We start from the raw sequence: 22,579 nt of genomic DNA, 5'->3' as shown, positions 1-22,579 counted from the left end.
TGCTATGTGCCAGGCACTGTTGGAAGCACCAGGGACCCAGCAGGAAACAAAACAGATAAAAATCCTGACCTTCCTGGGGCCTACATTCCAGGGCAGGAGACAGACCGTAGAGCGAGCTGTAGAATAAAATAGAAGATAACGCGAGGAGGGGAAATTAGGGAAGGGAACAGGAATGGGGGAGGCGAAGGGGGTACTTACAATGGGTGTGAATCCGAATCTGATTGGCTCGCTTTTAATTAATGTTCCTTCTGATCCAATCAGCTTCATGTGTGTGTTTGGGGCTTGGCGAACTTGGCTGCAAGCCTCCCCCTCTATGGTTCGGGGCTATAGTTAGGGAGGCGGTGTGACCTGCACAGACACTCCAAGGGGGGGACCCCTGAATTCCAAGCAGAACCTTCTCCTTCTCTTCCTGGCCCATTTTGGCTTTCGAGTTCCTCGGACCAGTCTGGCTGAAGGTCTTCTTCTTCAGCTATCAGGATTCAGGAGACAGAGGTTAAGCAGGCCACTTGAATAGCAAGGATAATTGCTCCCTTGCACCCCAAGTGCCGCTGTCCCTTTCTGACTAAGGCTTTGTATGCATGTGGCATCCCCAGGAGAGTTGCTTAGCGTCCATGCTGCTGGCTGCTAGCTCATCCTGCAGCCCCGGGTAGGTTTAGGGCCCCTTCCCACCGAGTCCCAGCCAGGTGTGGTCTAGGGCTCCAGGGCACAGGGTGTGGGCTCTGATGGGTGAGGAAGCCCTCTCTTCCCTCTCTCACCCAGAGCCCGCAGAAGGTGGCCTAGGGGCCGGGGGGCCACCACAGATGGTGTCCCAGGGATGGGCGGGTGGGCAGCCAAGGCCAAGCTCAGAGAAGCTGCCCGCACAGCCTCCTGCGGGGGCCCCCAGACATGCAGACATGGTACCCCCAACCTCCAGCCTTCCTGGCTCCATCTGTTGCTGTTCCACACAGACTAGGCCTCACGTCCCATTTATTGTCTGAGAATTAGAGTAGCCCCAGGTCACTGGACAGATAATGGATCTGGCTTGAGGCCAGGTGGCAGGCCTACCAGGGGCTGTGCTCCCCTCCCCGCCCCCTGCCTGCAGCCCAGCTCTGCTCAACGGAGGAGCCGGCCCTGCCCTCAGCCAGTGGGTAGATGAGGGAGGGTATGGACCTTCTGCAAGATGTCACCTGCTTCTCACTCATACATCCATTCAAAAAATATTTATGGAGAGTCTGTCCGGGTCCTTGCACTGTGCTGGGTGTTGGGGATATAGCCGTGACCAAAACAGACCGAATGTCATGGGGCTCACACTCAGGAGGGACTTCATTTCTAGGTGGCCAGCACCAAGCCCAGGGAGGCTCCCTGTCTGTGTTTGATGAGCAAATGGGTGGAGGTTCGATTTGGAGCCAGAGCCACTTGGAGCTGGAGGGGTCCCCCACTCTTTCAGCTCCATTCCACAGACACTTCTGAGCCCGGGGCGCTGGGTCTGAGGGTGCAGGTTGGTTTAGGCACCGACCCCACCCATGGGGAGCTCACTCATGGGCAGAGGAGATGCAGCTAAGAGGCACAGGGCTCAGTCCGGGGCGCAGTGGTCCTGGGTGCAGGACACAAGGGCAGGGTGGGCACCCGGACCCTTATTTTGCAGATAATAATGATAAGTGAGGTTTATCGAGGGCTTCTTTGGTGCCAGGACTGTGCTGAGGGGCTTACATGTACTGTCTCCCGAAGAAACTGAAGCCCCGGGAGGGAGGGACTGGCACCCTCATCGGTGTGCACAGAGCCAGACGCCGGCTCCAGGAGCTCAGAGTGTGCACAGTGGGTCCCTTCACCCACCACCCAGCCACCGAGGACCACCGGCCTTAGCAGATGAGAGGAGGCTCGGGATGGGCCGGGGCATCTCAGAAGCGAGCTGCTCACTTCCCTTTCAAAGGGGGCTTTCAAGGTCATGGACGTCAAGGGCGATTGTCTCTGACGTAGTGCAGCCCCTCCTCTGGCCTCTGAGATATCCCAGAGGGGCCAAGGTTGAGGGGGTGAGCACAGGCCCCCTGCCCTGCCTCGGGTTCCACAGCTTCCGTGTGGGCAGTGCCAGCCCAGGGCTGAGCGTTGGCAAGGAGGATGCCGGGCGTTGGATCCCTGCAGGGTCGGCATGCTCTCGATGGATGATGGGCTCTCTCCGAAGATAATTCCAAAGAGACAAAGCAGAGGAGTGGCCCAGCCCTGGAGGGTGTGAAGGGGGGCCTATGATCCACCCCCACTGCTGACAGTAGCAGCATCTGGGCAAGCGGCAGCATGTGGTTGGGGGATTATTTGATCCTGAGTATAGACTGACGTTGTGTTTAGGGCCAGAGGGCATAAGTATAAAGTGCTTTATACTTTTTAGGTTTCACAGTAGGTTTCCCATATTCTGCTGAGAATCCTCCATGATTATCTCACTTAAGAGAGGTGCTAATGGGGCACCCGGGTGGCTCAGTGGGTTGAGCCTCCAACTCTTGATCTCAGCTCAGGTCTTGATCTCAGTGCCATGAGTTCAAGCCCTGCGTTGGGCTCCATGCTGGGTATGGAGCCTTCTTTTAAAAAAAAATGAGGCTGCTGATAATCTCTTGGGGAAGACAACCAACATCCACGATGGAAAGCAAATGATATGAGGCGGTGCTAAATCGAGAAGCAAGGAGAGAAAACCACCGAAGACTGTGCACCCCGTGAACAGTACCCCCTTTGAGTTGTGCAGTACAGCACCCATGCAACTATACACCCATCTGATTAGGTCCAGCGTTTGTAGCATTATTCTCACTCTCAGTTCATGGCATTCAACAAAAATTTACTAAGATCCTGCCATCAGTCAGGCACAATTCCAGACATTCAGATCACAGCAGAGAACAAGACCAAGCACCACCCGTTGCGTAGCTTACATCCTAATCCAGAGGTCACACAGACTGAGGCCTGAGTCCTGGTCTTGCCACTGCATTAATTAATCTCCCTGAGCTTCGGTTTCCTTATCTGTAAAATGGTCACAATGATGATACGTACTTCATAAGGCTCCATAACACTTGGCTCCAGGTCTGGCACATGGAAGGCCCTCAGTAAATGACAGCCGGCATTATCACCAATAGTGGGTTTGGGTGGGGACAGGCATGTGAAGCTGATGGTACGGGGGAATCATAAGACGTAGAGGAGACAGACAAAATGCCTTAGCAAAAGCAGGAGTCGGGGGGCTCCTGGAGGATGGTTAGGGCTTACAGAGGGCCAGAGGAGCAGGTCCTTCTAAGGATGAGTGTCCTGAGGAATGTGGGAATGGGGAGGGAGGCAGTCACCGGCCAGTGGGGAGGCCCCTGATTTGGGGACCATATTTTCCCAAACCCAGGGTCAGGACATACATGATCCAGCAAAGAAGTTCTGTGTTTCTTCCAGCTATGAGAAGCAGTCTGAGAAAAGGTGTGGTCATCAAAATTCTGGGATTTAGGGAGATTACTATATTTTATTAGGACCCAAGACATCACATTTAACATAGGGTCTGTCTCTTGACAGATCTGAGAAATATGACCCCAAAGCCGAGCTGGACATACTGGTGGGTAAGGTCAGGGGAGGGCAGGTGGGATCAGGGTTTGGCCAAGCAGATACACTTGTTGAGGTAAGGTCAAGGCAGATGGCCAGGATTCCTGGTTGCTAGCAACAGAGGTCACACCAGACCCCGTAAGCAGATGAGGATTCACGATTCAAGGAGCTGAGGCTGGTGAAGAGCCAGACTGGGAACACAGGGAAGCACCCAGTGAGCCCCTGAGGACCCAAAGCAGGAAGTTGGGTCAGTGTTTGGCCATCTGGGTGGGAGGTGTGATTGGCCCCGTGTCAGGTGCCCCTCGTTGGCCAGCAGAGGACCCTGAAGTGGGAGGAGCCCCACTTCAGCTCTCGTGATGGAAGGTGAGGAGCTGCAGTTCATCAGTCCCCCCAAATCAGGAAAGGGACTTGGATATCCAACTGCCAGCATGCCTACAGACGGTTATAACCGTGGAAGGTTCTGGAGGGGCTGTACGGTGAGAGCGATAATTATGGAATGCCGATCTCACAGTGGGGTTCGAGAGGAGCCAAGCACCCGGACCAACTGGAAGGCTGCTGGAACCCCTGGGGGGGGCGGGGCACAGTCTAGAAGGGGCAGATATGAAGGCATTTGTGGGGATTAATTTACCAGAGGCCTGGGGCGTCCTCTCTGAATGCTGAGAGCTGCCCCCTGTCCCGTCCCGGGGGCCTGGGGAGCAGCTGTCAGAGCTCTGGAGGGTCACATGGCCCCAGGCAGACATTCAGCCATCCCCTTGCTAATCACCAGGAAGGACCAAGGGCCTCAGGCAGGAGGCAGTGAGCCATTAGCGATGCCCATTGAATAGAAAAGAATCGAATGGAATCGAATAGATAAGAATCGAATGGAATGGAATCGAATAGATGCCCACTGTAGAGACAGAGCCCCGGGGGTGGCAGGTGTACCACGCATTTGTTATCTGGGCCCCCCCAGAATGCCTCCAGTGTTCCAAAGGAAAGGCTAGAGCCCAGAGAGCCGGGACTTGTGCCAGGCCCCAAGCCCGCGAGCAGCAGGGCTGACATAAGCCCGAGGGCCGGGACTCCCAGGCCACCGGCCTTTTGGTTGGGACGGAGGCTCAGTGGTGTTTCTGACCCCGGGTGGACTGGGCAAAAATGAGAGCCACCAAGGAGTTTCGTTTCACCCTGCAGGAGACATACGCAGGGACATCACAGCAAGGGCCTCAGGCCGGAGGGGGGCCCTTTCTCCCTCCACGGCCCAGACAGCGAGTGCAAGGGCCGTTCGTGCTCTTGGCAGCAGCGCTTGGAAAACACAAGAAGGCCTGGGGGCAGCGGGGCCTCTGCTGAGGTGGCCTCTGGGCCAAGAAGCAGAGGCTGACCTGGGAGCTGCACCTGACCTTGACTTGGTTCCCCGTCAGGCGCACCCAGGCCTCCAGCCCTCCCCAGGCTGCTGGCATCTGGGGTGGGTTTCCCCGAGGGCCCTCTCCGAGGCAGGTCCTCCCGGGGAGAGGCACCCACCGGGCTCTGGGAGGACGCAGGATGAGGCCTGATGCGGCCGGGAAACGGGGAGACACCACAGAGCCTGTGATTGACCCCATGGGGACCCAGGCTTCGTGTCCCCAGGGCTCCCCTCCTTCCACGAGAGCGAGGCTCTGTGGCAGCGGGGAGAGGCCAGGGCTCGGGGCTCCTGCTGACTGCTTTGACGGGGTGCGGGAGCACCCTTTGCCTAGAAATTTGCTTTTCTAGACATTGTAAAACAAGCAAAGTTAAGTCTTTCCCCACAATTTGCAGAGACGCTGGCTTGTATTTTGTACTTTTGTATTTTTTTTTTTTTGTATTGTGTATTTTTCTTGTGTTTTTGCCAGCTCTTCTGTATTTCCAACAGTTTACGGTTTCTGGGTTTCTGCCCACACACCCCTTCCCTACTGGGCGACACTGGGAAGTGATGAGAGCCTGGGATGCTGGAGACGCTCCTTCTCTCTCGGGTCTCTCCCTCACACTCTGTCCCCATCACACTTAAGACCTGAGATACCAGGAAACGTGCCCCCTGGGCTGGGAGTCCCTCCCTCAGTCCCTGCTCCCCGACATAACACAGTTCTCGCTCTGCAGGAATTGCCTAGCACATCTGGATCCCCCGGCAGCCCATTGCCCTGTGTTAAACCATCAATGGCTCTCTCATGGGGGAGAGTCCAGGCTCCTCCTTCTCAGGACCAGCAACTTCCTAAACCATCTGGTCTAGGCCTCCCTCTGCGGCCTTGTCCCTCTCCACTTACTGGGCTTTCCCAAATGTATTCGGGCCTTCGCAGGTGCTGGTCCTTCTTCTGTGTCTTAAGCACTCCTCATGCTATCCCTGGCTGTGTGCTCTCGACACTTTGGATCTTCAGCATCCACTCTGGGGAGCAGCCCTTCCTGATTTCAGAGTCTCCAGTTCTTGTCCCTCCTCTGTGTTCTCATAACCACCCTTCCCCCCTATTTTACCCACCAAAGCACAGCCCACCAGTCACCAATTGTCTGGCTTTTTGTCTGTCTCCCCTGGTAGATTAATAGCAGCCAAACCTACACCCAGGACATCCCATCAGATTTGTCAGGCACCGTAGGTTTGGGGTTTTCTTAACTTCTTTATGTATTTTAGCATAGGGTTTTATAAAAGGGGCCAGTAATCAGGAAACTGCAGCCACAAGCATGAGCCCTGAGGCCCAATGCACGCATGCATGCACGCACATGTATGCACACACCCACTGCCACTCAATATCTTCCTATCCCAGACTCAGGGAGCCTCTTATCTCTTCTTGTGGGATCTGCAAAAGGATACTGCCTAGGACCATGGACCAAGGTGGCCTCACCATCACCCGTTCTTCCTGGAGCCTGGAAGAGCTGAGTGTGTCTCCTAGAGCTGAAATTCCAGGAGAACCAGGATTCCTTCCCGCTTTCCCCAAACGACACCACTCCTGCACCACCAGGCCACCCCCACTGAGCCTTTTCCCACTTCCTCTGCCCATACGGGCATACACACATACAAACACACCAGGGATCTTAACTGGAAAAGTCAGCAAACCCTTTTCATCTTGAAAACACAAAGATAAAAGAATGGGAGGAAAAAACAAAACAGGAAGTCATGAAGTGAGGAGGCTTTCTGAGGTCCCGCCATGAGCTTGTGTCTGTCCGGGTGACTAACTAGAGCATTCACAACCCCTATCGCACACTCTGCCCTTTGACTCTGAATCTACCCCTGAGGCTCAGCCCCAGACGCAGAGTTTCTCAGGGCACAAGAGCAGGAGCCAGAATCATGTCCCAGCAGAGGGATGGGAGAGAGCATTTGTCTATTCCTTGGATGATATTTTCCAGGTGCTGAGGATGGGAAGGGGAGTCTGGGCTGAGGGAACAGTGGGAGCAAAGGCCCAGAGGAGGAAAATCGGGTGGCATTCACCCAGCTTCAGTTCTTACTGCGAGCTGGGCACTGGATGAGGCTCCAGACGTGCCTTTATCAAGGTCACTGACATCGTGGTGTTCCCAGCCTGGTGGCAGGGATCAACCAGGAGCAAAAGTCACGTGGGGAGTGGGAGCATCGGAGGCGGGGGCACAGAGGTATGTGTACAGTCATGAAGTGGCACCGGCAGTGGGGCAAGGGGTTCTATCAAAGCAGGACTGAGCTGGGGCTGCAAGGGCTCTGATGTCTGAACAAGGAGTTCGGCTTTTCAAATCTAAGCAATAGGGAGCCATTGAATCTTATGGAGCGGGGGAGTCGCTGCAGCAGAGGTGGACTTTAGGTGAAAGTACAGAAGATGGGTTGGCAAGAGCATTGAAGAGGGAGGACACTAGAGGCAGGCAGGCAAATCGGGGGCCCACTCCAGGAATCCCACAGAACAATCCGGCAAGCTCGAGAGCGAATAAAGTCTCTATCCAAAATAGATCTCCAGCCAGACTGCCTGAGAGTCTGAAAACCCAGGAGAGTGCACCTGTGGGCCCAAAGACTCTCGCTAAAGGCTCCTGCCGGCGTCCACACAGATGACTTGCAGGGAGGAACGGACTGACCCATTATCCCCCAGTGTCCTCCTTAGCAGGCTTTCGTTTATTGGATTAACTGGTCGAAGAGATCAGGGCCCCGAAGAATGGGACGTGAGGCCAGTGCATTCTGATCCGGACAGAGAGAGGGAAGGAGCAGAGCCAGAGGCCTGGACAGAAATGGCCACGAGTGTTGCACGTGCATGTGTGTATAAATGTGTGTCCATGCGCACGTGTGTTAGGGACTGTCACTAGTCAGTTGGGTATACCCCGGGCAGGCACCCCCACTTTCGGTGAAGAGCACACAGTGTTTAGGAGCTTGAGACACCCCTTTGACCCCCGCTGAGAGAGCCATGGTGACACCCAGAGCCCCAAACCTGCACAAACTTGTCCTGGCTGTCACTTGCCAGTGCAGTGACCAGGGGCGACTTTCCTTATTTGTCCGGTCACACCTTCCCCTGGGCAACATTAACTAAGTAACTATGTTTAAGTGCTTTTAGTGAAGTGTCACGGGCTGTGAGGTGGGGGTGATGCTTCCTTCAGGCCCGAGGTGGGGACACAGGGGGCCTGACATTTGCCGCGGGCCTCGATGAGGACTACGCTTCCCATCTTATGCTGACTCTGTCTCTCTCTCATTTAGTATCAACTTCCATCTGGAGGAGAGAGAGGAGAGAAGACTGCAAGAAGCCTAGCAGGGGGGTCTGGCAGGAGTATGACTGGGGGGCCTGTCCAAAAATTGCTCCCCCACCAAAGCTTGGAATTTCGCCTTTAGACCTCCCCTCTCCTGGTTCAGCGTTTCCCGTGACCCCAGGTCCTCCTTTAAATCGCACGTCACCTGATGGCGACTGTTGCCTTCCTGCTTGCTTCATCTGTGCTTCGTGCAATGACGTTCTCTGATTTCTCCCCACACCCCTGCACCCACATGAGGTAACTCTGACCCTGTCTCAGATTGCATGGGTGCTGTAAGTAGTTGTGTGAGGCCCCGGCAGCCTAGGGAGCCCCTAGGGTAGTGCTTTCCAAACATTGTTGGAAATACTTGGGGATATTGTGAAAACACTGATGTCTGGCTCCCCCACCCCAGACATTGCGGCTAAAGCAGTAGGGGTGCAACCTGGGCACTGGGGTTTTCTTAAACTTCCCAGGTGATTCTAAAATACAGCCAAGTTTAAGAATCACTAGGGGAAGACACTGAGTGAGCAAGTTTAAGGGGCTCCTTTTTTTTTTTTTTAAGATTTTACTCATTTATCGGTCAGAGAGAAAGAGAGCACAAACAGGGAGAGAGGCAGGCAGAGGGAGAAGCAGATCCCCCACTGAGCAGGGACCCCCCCTCCCCATGCGGGGCTCTATCCTAGGAGCCCGGGATCATGACCTGACACTTGGGGGGTGTCCCTAAGGGGCTTCACAACAGAGTTGCGGGCCAGCCCCTCCTGAGAAGCTCACGAGAACCCCTGAGGTCCTACTTCTGATCTATGACCACTTTCTCCCTAATTAAATTAGCCCAGGTCTCACCTCCGGTGTGAGACAGGAGGCTGCGGAGCGAGGGTGCCTCCAGCCGGACAGTGCCAACTGCAAATTGCCACTCCATGCCCCCCAGGTCCGAGGCTTCAGCTTTACCAACGCAGGAGCTCAGTTTGATGGATTGTCACTGGAGGGTTAGAAGCATTTTGTGAGGCTTTGTAGGGTTAATAAAAATCAAATAAAACAATGTACATAAATTGCTCAGCGGAGTCTTACGGCTTTGTAAGCATTTGTCCAATGACCTGATGTTACCATCCTTGTCTTTTTCATTGTCATCCTTAGTACTGCCATCCCGTGTCCTTCTGGTAACAGACTTGGAGTGACTCTGTACCTTCTGTCCTGGGCCCAGAGGCAAGGCCCTGTGGCTGCAGCCTAGCCTTGCTTCCTACAGCTAAGAGGGCCTCCAGGAAGAAGCAGAGAAGGGGACAGCCCAGGGTGTAGGAATCTGGGTAGCCCGGAGAGGCCGGGGGCCACGTTCAAGGTCACTCGGCTGGGCGGGGTGCGGGGTGAGCCGCCTCCCCAGTCTGGAGTCGGTCCTTGCAGCCTTCCTGAGCTGATTCCCCGGGTTAGAAACGTCTTGCTTCGGTGCACAAAATTCAGCTTTGCAGCAGCGGCGGGAAATCCTAAGAAGCTGAAGCTCCAGGGCAGGTTATTTTGAAAATATCTTGTCCTCAATCAGTTCCTGGGGTTCAGGTAGAGCCTGGCCGGAGGCCCCGAGCACCCGCTGCTCCCGGGGGCAGCCTTTCCAAGGGAGGGCCTGGCCTTGGCCACCCACGCCAGACACCCTGAAACCTGCTTGCAATCAGTTGTACAATGTTATTCAATTTCAGGGAGGTTGTTTCCCCCCAAACCATTTGTGGGGTAATAAGGAAGCAGAGAAGCCTATGTGAGCAAAGGTATTCGTGCTCCCCAGAAGCTTCTGGAACATGTAAATTGGTAGGCATGAGTCTGCACCTCACTTCTTTAGGACCTTTTTTTTTTTTTAAGATTTTATTTATTTATTCATGAGAGACACAGAGAGAGGCAGAGACACAGGCAGAGGGAGAAGCAGGCTCCCTGCAGGGAGCCCGGTGTGGGACTCGATCCTGGGAATCTGGGATCAGACCCTGAGCCAAAGGCAGATGCTCAGCCGCTGAACTACCCAGGCGTCCCGACATCTATCTTTTCGATTCAAAGTTTAAATGTTCATCGTGGAAGAGTTGGGAACCACGAACACCCACCTAAGCCGGGGAGATTGCCACTATTAACATCCTGATGGATTTTCTTACAGACTGTGTGTGTGTGTGTGTGTGTGTGTGTGTGTGTGTGTGTTTAATAGACAGGGATCATTTTACGTACATAACTTGCTTCTGACTGTTGCACTAACCATTAGCTCTTGAGCAATTCCCAAGTCATTAAGTATTCTTTGAAAACACCACTTCTCAATGACCTCATAATATTCTGTAATACTGGGGTACTGGAATTCATTTTGGCAACGCCCCCTTATTGGACATTTATTATTTTGTTCTCTATTATAAATAACACTAAGCAGCAAATGTCCTCATGTGCTTCTCTATTGATTTACTGGCCAAAGGCTATGTACCTTTGAAAAGTCCTTGAGACACTAGGTCAAATGCACCTGCAGGAAGGTACAGAGAGGCTCGTGTCCCAGCCTCTGTCAACTGGGTCTTCTGGTAGACGAGGTACACTTGAGATGTGATGGGCCCCCCAGCACTCGGCAACTCCTTGACAAGGCTCAGGGTAGATGACACCCACCACCCAAGAGTTGATGTTAAAGGTTTGTCTCACTGAAGGGGGGGCTGCGTTTGTCCTTTGAGGCTTCCGGGATGAGGCCCACGCCAACGGCATGAAGATTTCCATGGCAATCATGGAATTATAGACACCAGGAATGGGCTTCCCCCATCCCACCCCAGGCAGCTAGATCTTCTTTTGAGGCTGAAGCTTTCTGAGGTTCAAGGACCAGCTGGCAGGTTAGACCCCGGGACCCCTGACACCCTACCCTGGGGCACTGTGAACTGACCATCTCCACTACCATCTTGAAACATTGAAAAACCTTGACTCTGCTCCTCGGACACTTTCTAAACCTCTGCTCCCTCTGCTGTATGATGAAGTTATGAAGATTAAATCTGATTACATTGATGACAGCTGTTAGTGTCGGTGTGGGTATTAGTAGGAGAGCGAGTGAGAGAAGACAGTTACGAACCAGATCCGGATTCGGTCTCAAGTCACAGCCCCCTACAGAAATTGGAACAGAAAAGAGAGGCATTTGGGGGTCTGGGAAGAGGATTGTTCACATTTTTTAAAAAATGCAGAACGCCTGGGTGGCTAGCAGTTGAGCATCTGCCTTCAGCCCAGGTCATGATCCCGGGGTCCCACGCTCGAGTCCTGCATCAGGCTCCCCACAGGGAGCCTGCTTCTCCCTCTGCCTATGTCTCTGCCTCTCTCTGTGTGTCTCTCATGAATAAATAAGTAAAATCTTTAAAATATATATATAGAACTAGCTTCCTTTAGAACATCTGGTACCTGTATTTTATTTGTTCTTTAATTCGTATGCCTCTCAAAGTAGTAGTGGTCCAGAGTTCATAACCACTGGTGCCACTGCAAAGCCTGTAGTACGGGTGATGTGCTGCAGTCTGCTCAGACCGGCTCTTGAGGGCCTGTTGCTACAATTTTAGAAGTTCTGCAAACCCATGGGTAAACATGGCCATTATCAAAACTTAACTTATGCAAACTTCCAATTAAATAAATTATATCCAAAACAAAGGTGCTAAGGGTTTTTTGTTTTGTTTTGTTTTTTTTGTTTTTTTGGTGCTGAGGGTTAACAAATCCCCTAGTTATTTTACTGCTCTGTGTTCTCCAGATAACTTGTGTCTCTTCTCTCCACGGTGGAAAGCTCACATGACCGTGGACTGCCAGGAGCCTCTTCTGACTCGACTTTTGGTGACATCACCCTGGTAGATCAAAAAACGAGCGTAGTGGGAATATTTACACCACTGAAATTGGCAAATGCTCCCAAGAGGGCTTTTTTTTTTTTCCTGGAAAACCAGTTAAACAGTTATCAGCACACCACTGCCTGTAATGTCAATCCCTCTCCCACTTCGCTGCACTCCCCAAAGGGAGCTCCGTTCATTGCTTTTAGCTGTTTCTTTTTGCACTTATCCCCGGATTTCTTAATTGCATGCTTTCACCGCCATGTCTAGATTTTTTTAAATCTTAGACATTGTATGTTGACTTCCCATTATGGAAGATAAGGATCTGGTTCTCTTCCAGCTACACACACTTTCCCTACCTCTGTGCTCCCGATATGTTATAGTATAACTCTTGTTTCAATAAATATTCAGGATTTACATTATTACAACTATGTAAATATTGTACATAAATCATTATCACTATGATTTACATTAGCTTTCTTTATACACCCTTGGTCCTGGAGTTAATCATGGCGTTTTTTAATTGAGCTGATTTCTCCATAGAATATTGGTTTTCCAATATTTTTTTTCTTAGTACTGGAACCTGTCTTTCAAACAAATGTTATGTGGTAACGTACGGTATAAAATAGGAAACACAGAGCTGCCAGGTTGAAAGGGGGTTCTTCCCTTGAGGGCTACCATGTACAGTCAAGTAGGTTGTGTACTGCACAACTGTAGGGGTCACCATTCACATAAGCAACAATGTGATTTAGTCATGACAATCATAATTCCCCACCCTATTGGGGAATGCATCCATTGTGTAAGGCGAGGTCCACCTGGGAGTATACATTACATCGGGATCATTCTCAGCTTTAAAAAGACCTATTCCCTTCCCAATGCAGGGCTCTGACCTCACCCCATTCTGAATAGGTTCCAGGGATGTTGCTTAACCTGTCCGTCCAGTGCATCACCCACACAGGCTGCTGCTAGCTGATGGCCACCTATTGACTGTTTCGATGCCCCTCACATGCGCCTGGGGTGGGCTGGGTGCCAAAAGCTTAATGCAGGCAGCTTTGCTCAGGGATCACTCGGATGTAGCCTTCGGGATCATATGGTGCTGTCAGAGAGTATGTGAGCTGTGGGAGCTGTCTGCCCTTGGAAGTCAGGGCTAGAGGAGGGGACTTGACCCAAAGAGCTGTGGGATTCCAAAAGCTCAGCCTTGAGGGTCACCCCTAGGCAGGAACCCCTGATTTGCCTTCAGCTGGGTAAACTTGGGCAAGTTGCTTATGCTTTCTGGGCCTCAAGTTCCTCATACCTAAATCACAGGGTGTGTGAGAGTCAGAGAAAATAATGTGTAACCTTGACAAATGCCATGGTCACATGTGGCTCAATCTGCTTAGACTCTGATTTAAAGAAAGAGTCCAACAACCCAAAAGTAATTGAAAAGATATCCCAGGGGCACCTGGGTGGCTCAGAGAGTGGTTGAGCATCTGCCTTTGGCTCAGGGCATGATCCCCGGGGTCTTGGGATCAAGTCCCACATTCGGCTCCCCGCAGGGCGCCTGCTTCTCCCTCTGCCTGTGTCTCTGCCTCTCTCTGTGTGTCTCTCATGAATAAATAAATAAAATCTAAAAAAAAATAAATAAACAGATATCCCAGTTCTAACTGCATCCCCCATAGAATGGCAAAGGGGACCCCTTCCTAACTGATGACGGTGTTCCCCAGATCTCCGTTGCCCCCATTCTGTAGTTTTCCCACGATGCACGTTGTCAGCCAAGCTCTCCTGAGTACACCTCCGATGCTGTTTTCCTCTCCCTCCTCCTCTGCCTCATGTCTCACCCTCTGTACCATTGCCATTTGCTCTTGGGTCTGTTTCTTCGCTACCCATCTCACCATTGCTGTGTCACAAAAAAAAAAAAAAAAAAATCAGATGATCTGGAAATGAGCTGCTAGAGATGCGGGCAGGAAGTGGGTGGGGAGAGGTTACTGCAGGACACAGACTCTGAAATCACCCTGGCCCCATCATGCTGGCAAAGCGTAAAGCACATGAAGCAGAGGCTTTGCAAAAATTGATTCTCTTCTTTATTCATCAGTTGAGGGACCTGGGGGGGTGTTGAGGTATGGCCTGCCCAAGATGCCTCTGATGACCTAACCACTATTCCCGTGGGCAGTGACTGGGAAAATCCTGTTTCCTCCAATACCCCAAAATCTAATATTAAAAAGGCCTGAGGACGGAAACACGGCTTCTGGCTATAATTTTCCTTCCCTTCATTAAACATGGACTTCCCTGCCCTGTGTTTCTTGTTGCGTCTTTTGTGGAATCCATTCCCTTTGAAGGATGTCTCTCAGGTCATGTACCTAGCACATAGCATATGTGCCAGGCTTGTAAGGAGCTGGATAATCAGAGACAAGAGACAGATCCCGTTCTCGGTTGCTCACAGATAGAAACAGGCCGCATTGCACCTGATGGTGCCTGTCATAGAAGGAGGCCTAGAATGCTAGGAGCACACAGAGGAGGAGATCTTACCCCGTTGAGGGGTCAGGGAAGACCTCCTGGAGGAGCTGTTATTATCTAATCTGTATGACAATAATACTACTGTGGTACACTGAGCACTCACTGTGATGATAATTTGCACACGAAGCACTTTGCTAAGTGTTAGCTCATTCAGTCTTCACCAAAGCCTGAGAGGCAGGTGTTACTCTCCTGCTTTCAGAGATCAAGAAATTGAAGCCCATTGAACCTCACTGACTTTAACAGGACCACGGAGCTAAAAGGGAGCAGAGCTGTAATTCAAACACAGGCCTCTGTGCCTCCAGAGACTATGCTTTGAGCCACAGGGCACTGTGCACAGGTGTTTAAGATGCACACTGAACACTTGGACCAGCCTAAGCAGGGATGCAAAGGTGGATACGACAGTGGTAGGTCCTCAGGGACCTTCCAGCCCAGAATAACGTCTCTTCTTCAGGGCCCCTAGGACTATCCAACTAATCCCCATTTCTCTCTCTCTCTTTCTCCTTGGCAGACGGGCAGGATTGAACCCAACTACCCCAAGGTCTGTGGTCACCAGGGCAATGTGCTGGACATCAAGTGGAACCCATTCATTGACAACATCATTGCCTCGTGCTCAGAGGACACGTCGGTGAGCAGGAGGGGGGCTCCCCAAGGAGGGCAGACCCCCCTCGGGGCTCCTCTCCCCACTTCCTCCTGGAGCCCTCCCTTCCTGAACCCCTCTCTTCCTCCCTTCTTTGCCCTTCTTCTACCAGCGTTGTTGTTGTCTTTCCAGCTAGCCCCAGGATGGGGAGGGAGTCAGGAAAAGGACTGAGAAAGTGAATCCGTGGAATATTTGGCAGATCTGGTGCCTCTAGTGTGATGTCGTTTGGAGGTGTTGATTTTGTAGGTGAGACTTAAAACACGAAGCTTAGGGAGGTGATTGAGCGCTCATCTGTGGTCTCAGAAGAAGACCTTCCTCCCTGTCCGTATTTTCCCTCCTGGGCCCGGGAGGATGCGGCTGGAACTGGGGGCAGCTGTGGAGTGCAGTGGTCAGAGCACAGGGGCTGCGTGACCAGGGAGAGGGCAGGTGGAGGGGTCGCATCCTTCCCGAGGAGCGGAGAGCGTCAGTGACCACAGTCGTCGCGGCTCTGCCTGCGAGGTGTTGGGCGACTGTCATCAACCTCGAGGGAGCAGACAGGCTGCAACTTGGAGCTCCAACGCTCTCTCTGAGCCAGAGTGTAGTTCGTCCTCGGGGTCCCTGTGTGAGAAGGCCACCGCCACCCCCCGACCGTGGCCCGGGAAGGGTCACAGGCAGGGAGTCCGCACGGGAGGGCTGCTGGCTGCACGGCCCACACACCAGGTCTCGTCGTGCCACAAATGCACAGGGCAGCCAGCTGGCAAGCAGGTGAGCAGTGACCAGCCTCGGGACAGGAAGGACACACAAGCCGGGGCTTCCGCCTCAGGTACTAACTCCCACCTGACGGAGGGCGAGGGTGCAAGGGTCACTGACGGAGCCTGGCCTGCCTGCTTCTGGCTCAGCGGCACCTCGTTCCCCGCCTGGGTGAGTCAGGTGCCTTTTGCTCCAGGGGCCCGGCTAGTAAACCAGGGATATTCGGGAAAAGCACGAGGCCCGGCACCGACCGCACTAGCCGAGCGGCCCTCTTCCAGTAGGCCCATGAGATCCCAGGACCACAGGGTGCCCGCCCCGCTCCCAGGGACTGGCCTGCCATCAGAGCTCAGCTGGGCCATCTCCCCGCCCGGGACTGAATCTCAGCAGCACCGCTGGCCAGCTGGGTGACCAGGGGCAGATTATTTACCTGGGCCTTAGTGTTGCTCCCTTTGTGCAATGGCCGTGTTGAGACATGCCTTTGGCAGTTGCTATGCGGGGGCAAGGGGGTCTGTGCCCCCCACTGTGCCTGCGGGTCTCTGCCCTGCACTGGAGCCACCAGCAGTACAAGGGCAGGGGCATACGCCGCTCACCGACGTGCCACGCAGAACGAAGTCCCTGCAGCCGCCGAGGTCAGGCCGAGGGCTGTGTGCACGGGGAGGTGAGATGCGTGTTACCAGAAGTATCGGCGGGGAGTTAGAGAAGGCTGGGCTCTGGAGAAGCTGGACTGGGTGCAGAGAAGGCTTTGGAGGAGGCCCCGGGGGAGAGGGCACGGGCCTGCAGGGAGGGTCTCAGTCCCCAGGCCGCTGTCACAAAACACCAGGCTGGGGGGGCTTGTAAACAGCAGGCATTTACTGCTCACAGTTCTGGAAGCTGAAGTCCAGGAGCAGGTGCCAGAATGGTCTGGGAGGGCCTTCCTTTTGTCGCATGCCCGCGGGGTGGCAGGGGCTGGGGTCTCTGGAGGCTCTGTGATAAGGGCACTAATCCCATTCCTGAGGGTTCCACCCTCATGACCTAGTCACTACCCAGGGGCCCTGCCTTCTAATACCATCAGCTTAGGGGGTAGGATTTCAACATATGTAGGGGACCCTGTGCACCCAGGGGATCAGGGAAGGGGAGCTCTCAGCCCAGAGGGGGGCGGTCACAGCGGGCTCCCTGGAGGAGTGTCCCCCCTCGACACACACACACCTCGAGCCACCAGCCCTGGGATGTGGCTTAGCCAAGAGGAGGGGAGCACCCAGGGGAGGACCGTGGCAGGCAGGGGTGAGAGATGAGGGAAAGGACACCAGGCTGGGGGCACAGCGAGGAGGACTGGCCCAGAGCATGAGCCAGAGAGAAGGAGATGAAGTCTTTGGTCCAGAGGGGACCTAAGCTCCTGCTCCAGCCACCAGTCCAGCTGCCCATAAGCAGCAGCTTAGACTGGTTGGTTCGCCACCTCTCCTGGGCATCAGGGCCACTGGAGCTAACAGGCCCCCAGGGCCCAGTAACCCCCCTGTAGAAGGCCCCAAGGCCCAAGGTCACACAGGGAGGCGGGGCACAGGTGGGGCACAGGCAGGGCCGGCACTCCACAGCACCCCACCAACCTTCCTAGGTTTACAGGTGAGGAAACTGAGGCCCAGGGCCACTGAGGGCTGGCCGTTGGGATCCACCACTCAGTGTGTACATCACTGCGTCTTCTCTGAGCAGGGCCTCGTGCCAGACGTGCACGAGGGCACACGTGGGGCACACGGAGGGCACGGCGGGAGGCGTCCTCCGCAGCTCCTGGGAGGGGGGCAGGTAAGGGGAAGGAGCCCGTAGCTCCACAGGCCAGGTCAGGAGGCCTGTCCGCACCCCCGGGGCCATGCAGGCTGACCTTCCTGCCTCCCTCGAAGCGCCTCGAGGGGAAGCCACTGAGACACCCTCCCTCGAGGGTGGGAGGCCCAAATGGTCAACTTACTGCACATGGGACACCCAGAACCAGGCTTAGGGGGTCAGGCAGGAGACCTAAGTGCCAGGCTCTGTGCTACTCACGGGGCTCGGGGGGAGGAGAGTGGCTTTGAAGCGGGTCTGGCCCACGTCTCCAAGCGGGGCCCTCTGCTTCTCTCTCTGGACAGTCTGGGAACACTGAAAGGAGCCCAACAGCACCCCCTGCTCCCCAGCTCCTCTCCCATATCTCCCACCCCTGAAAAACCTCCAGGGAAAGCCATGCCTATGCCCCCAGCCTCTGCCAGGTCATGAGGAGGGCCTTCAGAGTGGGACCCCAGCCCTCCAGGGCTCCAGGGGAACCTACCCAGACCCCTTCCCAATGCACTCCTGTCCTGAGGGAGCTGTAGGGCCATAACTCTCCCTGGCATCTGGTAGGATCCAGTTCTTTCCGCCGCTGGGTGATGTCACCTATTGTTGAGCGGCTGTGCTTTTTATAGCTTCTGCTGCAGCTAGGGAGGGTGGCTGGCAGCGGCAGGGAAGGGCTCCGCGGGCTTCCAGCCCTGTGCTCCTAGCCTTCCCAGAGGGCCGGCAGCTGCAGAGAAACGGAGAGGTTTCTGACATCTCAAGGAGAGGGGAAGAGGGAGGCAGGGCCCTCTCCCTGGTGGGCTGAGCTCAGCGATTTCCTCTGCTCCTTTATCCAAAGGCTGCCCTCCCACCCCACCCCCACTCCCAGAGGGGAGGGCCCTCCCCGAGGAGCCAGGAGTGGGATGGGGCAGGATGTCAGCCCTGCAGCAGCAGCCAGAAGCCACCCACCACCCTTCCCTTCTACACATGCACACACTCTAGAACCATTACCTCTTGGAGCTGGAAGAGAACAGGGTGCCCCCTTCAGAGATTGCCAGACAGTGGCCCCACTGACACACCTGGCCCCGCAGAGCAAGGGGCAGCGCAGCTCTGTCCTTAAGCAGCCAGGCTCAGGCGGCCATAGGTTAGGGTCCACCACTTTCCAGACCTGCGACCTTGAACCTTTACCTCTCTGGGCACAAGTTGCCCTCCTGTAAAACTGGAGATCGTGTTGGACTCCGCATCAGAACAAAATGAATGTACGAAGTTTCGCGTTGATTGTCTACTGCGAACCCCACGGCCCCTGGGGCAGCCAGAGAGCTGGAGTCAGAGACCCAGGGCTCTCCCCACTTCATCTCACTCTTTGCTCATTGAGCCCCCAAGTAGACCTTCTATCACTGGTTTCCAAAAAAAGACTACGCTGCATGGGAGCCTCATATCCGAGAGAGAAATTCCCGACCCCTTCCGAGCCAGATGGGTGATTTCCCGACTCCGTAACTCACCACCAGCCAGAGCGATGGGGGGCCTGCTCCCGCCAAGTCGGGGGCTCACTCACTGCTGAACCTGCCAATGGCATGACAGCAAGACTTCTGGGCTTCTAGGATTCTTCCGTTGGCTCACGCATTCAAAACTATGTGCCAGACACTGTTCCTTGCGCTGGAGGCAAAGGTCCTCAGACCTTAGGAGATCCGGTGCCCAATGGAGGGGTCGGCCAACCCAGTGGGATGGCCTGGCACGTTGTCGGTGCCCCTGGAAGGGTGATGTCTGCATATGGGCACTGGCAGGCTGTTGCCTCTTTGGGGACAGATAAGCAGGACAAACCGTGACCTCTCCAAGGTGTCAGACCAATGCAGGGGTGAAGGTAGGCGTTGGGCAGCCAGTAAGGTCAGGGCCCTCATTTGAATAGAGATTGTGAGACTGCAAAGCTCCCATTTTATTGGCCGGCTGCTCCCTCCCCAGGCACAGGGACGCTCGGCTTTGTAGTTTTATTAAACATCCTTATCAGCTCTCTTGCTTGAGCCTTGTCTGCACGGTCTGCTGTCTCCCCCATAAAACCATGAGCTGCTGAGACCAAGGATACCCTCCCCTGGCCCCGCGACTGATATGTGTGACAGAGGCAGACACTGAGCATATTTTGTTGGGTTGAATGTAACTGCCTTGAACGTGGCTCCAATCTGGGGACCTAAGAAGGGGCACAGTTGGCTTGCTAGGGGGAGCATTTTGCCATATTTCTCCACCTCTTCCTTCCAGAAATCTGGTTTGTCTGACCTATCGGGTTTCCTGTTGAAGCAACCTCTGAGCAGATCCACAGTGATCCTCCCACACCCATCCTCTCTGTGCTTTAGACAAATCCCTTGAATGCCAAGAGCTTGGAATTCCTTTTCCAGCTACCCAGGTCCACTGTGACCTCCAGCTCTTCCTCTGAGCTCCTACCACACTCGGTGCCTGGTGCCTACTGTTCGCTGTAGCCATAGATCAAGCTGTAGCCGTAGATCAAGCAGAGCCAGTCTCCTCCCCCTCCCCCACGATACGCTCGATGATGTCAAAAGTGGAGAACTTCGGGAGATTAACTAGTATTGCCTCGATGCGCAGGTGAGAAGACTGGGACAAGTGGTCATATCACATGGGGTTAAGGGAAAGTGCCTCTATCCCTTGCTGCAGGATATTTTTCATCCGGTCCCCCAAGCCCCACCTAGGACCCTACATCTCACAGTTATTGGTGAAAACAGCACCCTGGGCCTCCTGCTGCAGGCCTCAGCTCCCTGGCTCTTGGACCTAGTTCAGAGGCTGAACCTGGGCACAGGCAGAGCCGGCCCTCCCCATCCCCCCAGCTGACCCCTGGCTTCCTAGGCAGACCTGTCATCCTAACCAATCAGCTCATCTGGCTAGGAAGCCTGAGACCCTCAAGGACGTGAAGCTGAGTTTAGTTCAACCCACGCACCTCTGAATGGTGCCCATGTCTCTGTTCGTCACCTAGACCGGGAGCCTGAGCCTCAGAGCGGTTACCTGGCTTTCCCAGTCATCCTGCGAGTGAGTGGGTTTGGAGGCTGGCTGGACCCTCCCTTCCCAGCTTCCTTCGGGCCTCCACCTTCGCCTGGCATGGGACACTACCCAGGGAGGCGCCTCAGTTAGCTCCACACTCAGGAGTGAGGCTGATGGGGAAAAGGGTTTTTCCTGAGAAGCAAGCAGAGCATCCTGAGACCTTGGTGACTTAAAGGTGTGACACACGTGGCACCTCCTCTGCCACCTGCCAGCCTGCTCCACTCGGGTCAGGCTGACCCACCTACCCTGCCTGCTGTGCCCGAGCCCATGATCCCATGCACGCTGCTCGCTGTTCCTTTGTCCACCCCCTTCCCCTGCCCCCTCCCCACTCCCCCCAGCCTCTCCTTTCAAACATGGGCCCACATCCAGTCTTCTAGCCTTGCTCTTCCCAGACCCTCCCACCCTTGACCGCTCCCCAAGACTGGATCAGCGCCCCTCCAGCTCTGTTCTCATGGTTCTCTGCCCTTCTCTGCCTGCCAAGTACTATTCAAGAACTGGAGCTCAGCACAATCCCATTGACTAAAAGGAGTCTGGCTCATAGAGATGTGTGTGGAGTGAATAAGGCTGTAGTCTCTGTTTCAGAGATCTCTCTCAAAGTTCGGAGGCCACTTTCCTGCCTCAGTAAGCACTTCTGCACTGACTGCCTCAGTGTTCCCGTGTGTGAACCCTACTTGTCCGTTATCCTCAAGCTACAGTGCCAGGTGTCCAGAGACCACATCCTCGGCCTCCTTAAAAAAAAAAAAATGCTTTTGTTTGTTTGTTTGTTTGTTTTAAGATTTTATTTATTTATTCATGAGAGACACACAGAGAGGCAGAGGCACAGGCAGAGGGAGAAGCAGGCTCCATGCAGGGAGCACGATGTGGGACTCAATCCCAGGACCCCAGGATCTCAACCTCAGCCAGAGGCAGATGCTCAACACTGAGCCTCCCAGGCGACCCCCACCCCCAGCCTGTCATTCTGACCCTCAAAGTCTTATCCCTTAGATTCTGAAAGTTTCTAGAGCTTCCTCCTCCAGTGCCGACAATAAACCCCATAAAATGATACAGAGTATTTCTAAGAATCAGAAATGCAAACCCAGACGGTGAGATGGCATTTTCGACCTGTTGGGTGGGCAGAGGTCTATTTCTGAAAGTATAGTTAGAGACGTAGATAAAGAAGCACTCTCCGACTCTGTTGGCGAAAACTGGGACAGCTTTTGGGGACAGTTTTACAGTAACTATTAAAAAAATGAAACACCCGTAGGCATGTGCCCTACAGGACTATTTGCACTCAAACTTGTATTACAGGACTGTTCCTCATAGAGTGACTTGTAATAGGGACAAAAGTGGGCAGAGCCCAGGTGTCCGTTAACGGAGACTGATTAAATCCATTGTGGCACCGTCAGGCAACAGATGTCCCTCTGGCCACTTACTAAGAGAAGGTAAATCCATGTGTACTGGTGTGGAAAGATGCTCACTACCTATTACAGGAGAAGAACAAGTTGCATAAAACACATGCAACAGACTCCTTTGGGGTAGAAGAGAAAAAAGTGGGGGGTGGGGGTTTGTGGTGTGTGTGTGCATACAGGCGTGCATGCTCATGTGTGTCCAAACCAAGCATTGGTGTCCTTTCTTCAAGGGTCACCTTCCTCTGGTGCGCTGGGGACAAGAAGACTGGGTCTTAGGGGTGACCATGCAGTCATCTACACTGGTCCCTGCTCCACCCTCCCATCCTTTTCCAGATCAGACCTCATCTCTGAATGCCCTTAGGCAGGGCCCACTTAGGAAAAACCATGGGTCCTACTGGGTCCCCTCTCTGTCACCTCACCCCCCAGCCCCCACCACCCATCCAGGGCTTTTCATGGAAAGCTGGAGCAACCACAGGTGATGGCAATGTCAGAAAACTGTTTTAGACTGTCCCCTAATTATAAACTTTTTCTCGGGTCTGTTTTTTAAACCGAGAAGGGTACACTGAAAGGTGACCTCAAACCTTTGATTG

The 22,579-nt window shown here is 54.0% G+C and overlaps 1 protein-coding gene across 2 annotated transcripts in view; it reads left to right on the top strand.

The window, feature by feature from the left end:
• The window catches only part of CORO2B (coronin 2B), a 134,136-nt gene that overhangs the window by 94,871 nt on the left and 16,686 nt on the right, over positions 1-22,579 (top strand). For both annotated transcript variants that reach the window (XM_055320205.1, XM_055320206.1), the window contains exon 3: positions 14,956-15,072. In XM_055320205.1, coding sequence (XP_055176180.1) covers positions 14,956-15,072 — 117 coding nt within the window. The remainder of the gene's footprint in view (positions 1-14,955; positions 15,073-22,579) is intronic.

The sequence above is a fragment of the Nyctereutes procyonoides genome, unplaced genomic scaffold (assembly GCF_905146905.1).
Source record: "Nyctereutes procyonoides isolate TBG_1078 unplaced genomic scaffold, NYPRO_anot_genome, whole genome shotgun sequence".
NCBI classification, from domain to species: Eukaryota; Metazoa; Chordata; class Mammalia; order Carnivora; family Canidae; genus Nyctereutes; species Nyctereutes procyonoides.
This window is presented reverse-complemented; position numbering and strand designations above follow the sequence as displayed.